We start from the raw sequence: 8,202 nt of genomic DNA on the forward strand, positions 1-8,202 counted from the left end.
TGAGCCTTGGGTGAGCAACGTGGCGGCAAGGGGTGAGATTGGGTTCGTATATCGTAGGGAAACCCTTTGATGATATTATGCTGGACAGGAACCTTGGTATCAAAGTACCCAGGCACAGGCGTGGGCTCTTATCAAGATAAGACCTGCATTTTACATTGGCCCGACCGATCATAGATAACCTTGGGAATGTCTGAGTGAGACTCGTTGGAATTTTGTTGAGACTGTCCAATTGGAGATCATGGACATAAATACGTTAATCATAGCCTGTGGTGTTCTTACCGTCCAACCTACAGAGAGGAAAGACAGGCGAATTCCCTGAACTCAGATGCTTATTGAAAGAGTTGCCTGATTAGGTTTTCGGATGGTTAAGTGACCTCATCCTACTGGAGAGATTAAGCTAACTATCCCAATTGCACAGCATCTATGTTGTCCCTAGTCTTCTACGTAAAAAGAGTATAGGAACGTGTCTACATGGGGCTATAAGACCGACCGATTACCCTTGAAACAAGTTAAAATAAAACGATAGATATATAAAAAATAGAGGACCAAGGAAAAATGATCAGGTTTCCCCTTGAATATTGTGCGAAAATGACATGAATTTTTCTTCTCTTAGGATGGGGCTCAAGTGATATCACAGCTCTCAAACCCACATCTCAGGGTTTTTACCCGGGCGAAACAAAAAAAAGAGGCTCTAGGGAGTGTTTTGCATATGAAGCAAGGGGAGTTTCATCGGGACCATATGGCATCCACGGTTGGCAGTTTCAGTTTCCGCGGTTCAACATTCTAGATCCATGGATAACGCTATTTATACATATTCCTTATTTCAAGGTTATTTCTATGTGTTTCGCTTCCACTTCTTTTACAGACACAACTCTGGGAATCCTTGGCGTTCTTACTAACCTTTGTCAAACCCCAACCCACTTTTGCGTCATTGTTCACACGTTTCGTTCCAACACTCTGAATCCCCTCCATTGTTGAGTTGGGCAACTATTGGGCTCTGGGGTTGTCAAATTCAGCTCCAATCTCCTCTTTTACCGAGTCTTTGCCTCCGAGCCAACCGAGTCAGTTGGGCATTCTACAAAGCCCGACTCGGGTTCTTAAATACTCCCTCGAAGCCGACCGAAGAACAAACCGTCACACCTGACTCCAAACTGGTCAAGTGTTGCCATCATCTATACCCATCGCATCTATCAAAATGTCGAGTCACTATCGAAATTTGTCTCCTAGTCGAGGCCGACATTCCATGGTTGATCCTATGAGAGCTTCGACCGGCATGGTGCAGTTAAACTCATCCTACGATCCTTATGATGCGCCCAGGCGTTACGATTACGACGACTACCCGTCCGATACTGGATATTCAAGTGCGTTCGGGTACCGCTCAGGGCAACCAGCAAAGCTCGAAGCCCACCAAATATCCTCGCACCGAGTTCGAGACCCCACTACGTCTGCCAAAAAACGCACTGAGTACAGCGTCCAGCCCCGCAATAGGCACAGAAGCCATACAACAACGGCAGCGGACTTCGAGACACCAGTGCATCTTGCTGTACCTTCCGCATCACGTCAGCATCTCTCGCCCGTCCACCACTCATCTTACCGCCGCACCCCGAGCCCTCTTCCCACAGATTCCGGTAATCACATAATTTCTGCTTCACCTCGACATTCCGCACATCGCCGGATCTACAGCACCGACTACGCAAGCGACGCTGGCCAAATTGACCCAAGGAACAGTGCCAGACATAGGACTAGTCACAGTGCGCATCACCACCGTGTCCATCCGTCGACTCGTACACGCTATCCAGCGTACGACGGGCTAAGGAAAGGTGATGACATTGATGATTTTGACGCCTATTCATACACCAATGCCCGTGAGCAGTTTGACCGGGACTACCCTGTCAAGGTGCGCCATCGTGGACCTGATCAGCGGCTCAGTATCACTGGCGCAGAAGACCTCCAGTGGACATCGCGGAGAGAACGTCATCATGGCCCACCCCCAACATCGTGGGGTCTTGACAAGCTAGGTCGTGAACGGCCACGAAGCTCAGCGCATGGTAAGGATGATCATCGAGAGCCGCACAGATCAAAGGATGGATTCCACGATCAAGCCCTGGTCGCCGTACCTCAAGACTCTGACAGTGAATACCCCTCCCGACACGACGAGCGCCGCCGCCGCCGTGCGTACAGAGCGCGCCACGCAAATGATCGAGAGTATCAATATCCAGAAGACTACCATTCTAAGCCACATGACTCGGGCGCGCTCGCTACTATGGGGCTTGGAACAGCGGCCTTAGGGGGCGGATACTCCGACATGTCGGACTTTGAACAACGTCGCCCGTCACGACACAAGCATCGACGTGCACATGGTGAGCACGACCGCAATGCCGTCAAGCCTCCTTCGCGGGAGCTGGTAGAGGCAGTCCCAGCGGATGAAAGAACCAAGCAAACCTACTTGGACCCCGCCGATGCTCATCGTCACGGTCGAACACGACGCCACTCCCGCCGGCGGACGCACAGCGACGACGCCGATACGTCAGACGACGACTTGCGTAACTACAGGCGTGAGCCCGCGCGCCGAAGACACAGCATCACCGACACAGAGAGTGACCGCGACCCCAGTAGGGACCGCTCGCATCACAGGCGAGAACGAGAACGAGACCACTCACGTGGATACCGCTCTTCTCAGGCCCATCGCACGCCGGAGGATGGCCACGCTATGGAGTCGCGACGATCGCCGCCGGTCGACACGGCCAAAGATGACTCCAGAAGACCTATAGCTGTCGAACCGGCTGCTCCAAAGGAGCCCGACGCACCTCCCAAGGGGATCCTCAAGGCCCCGCGTCCGGCCTTCCCAGAGGAGCCCAACCCGGTGAGGGAGGGTGTCGCTCCCCTCAAAGACGCTCATAAGCAAGGGATCCCGCCTGGAGCTCGATGGACGAAGATTGACCGGCGACTCGTGAACCCAGAGGCATTGGAAGCTGGCAATGAGCGGTTTGAAGAGCGATCGGATTATGTGATCGTTTTGAGAGTCTTGAGTAAGGAGGAGATACAGCAGTACGCTGTGAAGACACAGGAGATCAGAGGTGAGCCCCCATGCCTATTTATATCTTACAACCACACTTGAAGTGGAATACTCACAATTGAATCACGTAGACATCCGGCACAAGGAACAGCTACGCGACAGACGCAAGTCTAGAGATGAGGCTCACCGCCACGGCCGCCGGGGCGAGGAGTCTTCCAGCGACGACGAGGACGAGGGTGAAGAAGAGCCCTGGAAGCAGCTCGAAGCAGCCGCTGCACCAACCACACCGAAGATGTCCTTGCCATCGCGCCCACGCGCTTCGACCAACTCAATGCATGAGGCTGAAAGCTCTAGAATGAATAACCCCTCTGCTGCGCCGGCGTAGGGGATTCTTTCAATCGAGCCTTGGATGTGCCTCGCAGGGCGAATTGATTCGAGCCCGTTGAAACCACAATGGCGTTTGGCCAGTGCACGGGGGCATGGAAACCGTCGGTTCTCATTTTGGCTTTCACAAATGTAACTAATGTACCTATTCATCTGGGGAGGGAGAGCATGCGACAGGCCCCTGCAGGCCAAAGCAAGCGCCCGTCCAATTTATGTACCTTCCAATGTACTCCGTACATACTCATATCAAAGTCGAGTGTCCTTTCCTCTTCTGGGTAATTAAAGACTTACACCGCTTCCACACCACACAAGCTATGACCGCGTTGGGTGCACTTCGTACGCACCTGTCATATTGTTTGACAGGACGTCCAAGATCGACAACGCCTGCACATGCAGCGTAACACGCCGCTCGTTTCTTTCCGAGCCAATCAAGTCCCGACGGTTCTGATTGCGGAACCCAACGATGATCAGTCGCTAGGCCACCCGCGCCCGCATCCACAGCCATACCCATAGCCACCCATATTTGGTCCAATACAACGAAAACGAGTCTAGCTCCGAGTCGCGCGGCTCATTGGACGGATCGGCATGGCATTTTTTTCCGCCCTCGCATGAGCTACCTCTTCAGCTCTGGTGCTACCCTCACCTCTTGTTAGATCGATATGAGGTTTGCAGATCTATAATCTAGCCATATCATTACGAGATCTGGAAGGAGCAGAGGAAATCCTGGAGATTGGGCTCCCCACATCCATGTTGTATATGTTTACCTCATTAGTTGGTATGTGCGTCTGCACCTATGGAGAGCACGAGAGCGCTAAGGAAATACAAATCAAGCGCCCTTCCTAAAAGCGCAGGAAGGAGCAAAAAAAAGCAAATAACGCCGCGCCTGCAAATGCAATTGTGTCAGGATGGAATATTTCCTTTTTTCTGTGTTCTTGAGAGCACGTAGTCTCATCGGGAATTATCCAACAGCGCCTAAATTCTAAAGGTCGCATTCCACGGCTGATCATTGAAAAAGTAAACAAACTACCAATCGAACTGGGGAAAGAAATGGAGAAAAAGAAAAGGGGGACACTCAGATTATTGTAGTTGCATAGTGGCTGCATGTTCTAGACATACGCCACTGGCTAAGATTTAGGGGGGTTTCTGTGTTGGATGTCGGAATTCGGATTTGGCCGGTATTCTGGTGATGGTGGAGATTGAGAATGAGGCATAAAATTGAACATCAACTCCGTACGGAGTACAGATTTCTAAGCCAAAAAAAACTTCTTACGGGCTACTTTATATGGAATATCCGGAGTAATATCCGGCGTACGGAGTACAGATCTCGCTTTCGTGATTATATCTTATTAACTAGTACGAAATGAGCTACTCCTCCCCTGATGGAGGCTCCTCCCGCCTACTTCCCATTATTGTTTAGCTTGGGGTTTGTCCGGGCGAATAGTAACAGCAGAGCAAACATAGGTTGTGCGTACGGCGTAGACTCCGTGGTTATAACTACTCAAAGACGGAGTCAGCATTACAGCACTAGTATCAGTTTAGGCGCCAGTATTGGCCAAGTTATTCTGTATAGTGTACACGGTTGTACACAAAGGGTTATTGTAGCGTGACAAGAGATTTGCTACCTCCGTACCGTCGGAGACATTCTCATCACGGTCGAAGAGTCGCCGAAACCAGGCTTGATAATAAAAAGCGCTTATGCATGCTATATGCGGCATTTAATATACCTCATGTAGGCTAGAAAGACCAAGAAATAGTGTACGTAGTATCTGTCGTAGAGCATCACCGATATGCTGCACACTACGGCATATACGGTCTACAACATACGATATACGGAGTACTATAGGCAGAGTGAACGAACCGCACGGAGTATGGAGTGCTCCAGATGTGAAATCACATCCGATTTGCGAAGCCAAAATCCGCGAAGTGGACCATTGTCTGTGGATGGCGATACAACCCGGGTAGTAATCTATGCACGCGAGTCATGGTTGTGGCAAAGGAGGAGAATGACTCCACCTAGTAAGCATGTATAACAGCGTATGATAGTACACTATAGACAACAGTATGAGCTAAAGGTTGACTTGGAATCTTGAAAGTCGATCATATGAAACCAAATCAAGGAAAGTGGAGAGAGCTTGTTTCTGGGCACAGGGGTTTGGGGTCCGTGTGCTTGGCTGTCGGGATGCTAGGATATTGGATTGAGTTATTTATATTATACATCTTTGAGGGGGGGAGAGATTATCCAATCTGGTCTTTTTCCTGTAAATTGTTCATATACAGTGCTTACCTCCCTAAAGATTAAACCTAGGAGAACGTGCTGATCCTTGACACGATCTTCTAGCGTCATTGATTTCTAATTGCCCTTTCCCCTTCCCTTGGCCACTCCGTAACTCCGTACTCCGGATGGAGTATGTCCGAATTGGTTACGATCTCAGCTAAACCGTTACGGAATACTTCAATAAATTTTATTTATATTGTACTCCGTATTTACGCCTCAAAGATTGGCTGCTACCCGAACCTGACCAAGATCGTCATAACACATGGGAACAAAAGCCAAATAAAAAAGCAAACACAACTCACTTGACCTGCCTCTCATCTTGACACATCTGACATTTATGTATGTTGTACCCGGATTGTGTCATTGTATTCCCAATGGGGCCGGGGGGCAAGAGATAAATTAGTTACGATCTACGGAGTAATGACCCTGCGCTTATCACACCTAGGCTTATTATAGGACGGGAAGGCCAAGTTCGGATTCAGATTATCGCCCGGAGCTCTGACGTATGATTACATGAGATAGCTACGATCTAATGCAACAGTAAACGAAGCTGATCACGATCAAACGGTGCAGTGTGCAGCTCAGTTCATGTACTCCGTATAATTCCCATGTGTAGGATTGGTCACCGGTATGGTAATTGTCATCCTCCAATCTCTGCAGCGATCAGCCTCGAAAAGTTTCCGTGTCTTAGACAGATAAAGAAGTCTCTTTTTAGGGATTTGTCCCACCAACCTGAAGATAGCACAGAGTTTCTGAAACAATGCGTCAAATACGGCCACGCGACGCACTACCGCACGCCCACATGCAGGTGTTAAGAATACCTTCCACATGGGATGGCTCACAAAAGCTTTCAGTTTGCGGTGAGAACTAACTTTTGGAGTATTTTGACTTTTGCTTATGGTTTGGGCTAGAAACTCTTTAGAAAAGGGTTCGAGAAAACATTCGGTCAATGTGAGCCGGTGGAAGGGTTGAAACTCGTATGTCGACACAGACAGAGTATAACATATCGTTGGAACTGGAATCCATTATGCACGTGCTTCGGTTACATTTCGATTGGATACAAATGATACAATCCTGGTATCAAATAGTATCAGTCGGACCCCGGGTTATGATCTTTCCCCGACTATTCTCATTCTCCGATCCCCCCAAGACTTTAGGCGGCTGGAGCCGGAATACGGAGTAAACCGGTGTGATCGTCAATTTGTGCGCTTGGCTGCACAAAGTACAAAACATCGAGAAGCGAGAGCTCGGCTAAAGAGAATAATAACAATACGGAGTACTCCATCGCACGTTCTAAGCTCCATTCTTCGGATCCGGATGGTGGGGCCGTCAAACGATCTATCGCCCTAGGTCTGTTGTCTATGGATGTTCAAAAGAACAAGTTGCAACGTAGGGAAATACGGAGGATGGGAACGAGTTAGAAGATCGGAGAGACCGATGCAACATTTTTGAATTGTGCGTTCTGTTTTGGGATGGCTATCATTTCCTCTTCTCGGCGCCATCCCGCTTGGTCCGAGGGGGCCCATACCCGTCTTAGGGTGATCCGGAGGGAATGTTTTCATTTTTCATTAATTCTCATCGGAATACAGTTTTGAAAGTTTGGAAAAAATCATTACCATAATTAGTACTATTATCATCGATAATAGGCTGGTTCTTCAAGGAATGGGAGCCGTTGACAGCCCTGGGGCAGATCATTGCAGACTAAGCAGACTAAGCAGGGTGGTCAATATCCGCATGGATGAAAGACCAGGGTGCGGCAACTTTAATTTGGGGGTCGAATTCTAAATGTCAGAAATCTACTCGGTATCTTGTGAGTTGGTTCAATGACAAAAAATCTCTCAACCCACCCATGCACCTCGGCAGGATCCATGGAGGGTCGCCAAGAGGGCCAAGACCATCAAGACTTCAAGTTGATTCATCACTCCGTAGTATAGCCCGACCCGCGATCTACTAGATTGTGGCTTGTAGCCCCTCAATTGCCCCGTGTCCATTGGCATATGTTTCCATACCACTCCGTATACTCGGGGCCGAGCGTTGATATTGACTGTTCGGACATATCGGTAGGGACATCTTGCCGACCTCCGATCCAAATGTATCTTTCCGGCATTGAGAGAGGCTTCTTCACAAGAAAATCTCTCACATTAGAGATGATTCTGGAGGGGGAGGGAGAGAGACAGCTCGCGTGCGTTACTGATAGCTGCAAGAAGTAAGGGCTGCCTCCCCTCCCCAGGTCAACGTGGACGTCGGTGCTTCAAACTTGGTTTGCATGATCATTCTTCTGTCGATCATGAAACAAAGAATCGAGCAATTGACTAAAAGATCACGGAGGACTCGTCCCGGGCATTTCTGCTTCGGGGTTCCAACCGGCGAATTTAATCGGTACGGAGTACATGCTCTGTCTACTTCTAGTCACTTGTATGATGGCGCTAGATGGCGCTTTTGAACTTTGATTATCCGCAGACAGCAGTAGCTCAAGGTCAATTCGCTGAGTCCAAGCCCCCCTTGATGATAAAGTGACGGCATGGAC

General features: G+C 49.3%; 1 protein-coding gene across 1 annotated transcript; it reads left to right on the forward strand.

Annotated features, from left to right (window-relative positions):
* Positions 1–1,195: 1,195 nt before the first annotated feature.
* N7500_007044 (uncharacterized protein) lies at positions 1,196–3,401 on the forward strand (the record flags this gene model as incomplete). Its single annotated transcript, XM_056678188.1, has 2 exons — positions 1,196–3,077; positions 3,148–3,401. 2 exons carry the CDS (start codon positions 1,196–1,198, stop codon positions 3,399–3,401), a joined length of 2,136 nt encoding a protein of 711 aa, XP_056533188.1.
* Between the last annotated feature and the right edge of the window lie 4,801 nt (positions 3,402–8,202).

The sequence above is a fragment of the Penicillium coprophilum genome (assembly GCF_028826855.1).
Source record: "Penicillium coprophilum strain IBT 35676 chromosome Unknown utg000004l_segment0_segment0, whole genome shotgun sequence".
NCBI classification, from domain to species: Eukaryota; Fungi; Ascomycota; class Eurotiomycetes; order Eurotiales; family Aspergillaceae; genus Penicillium; species Penicillium coprophilum.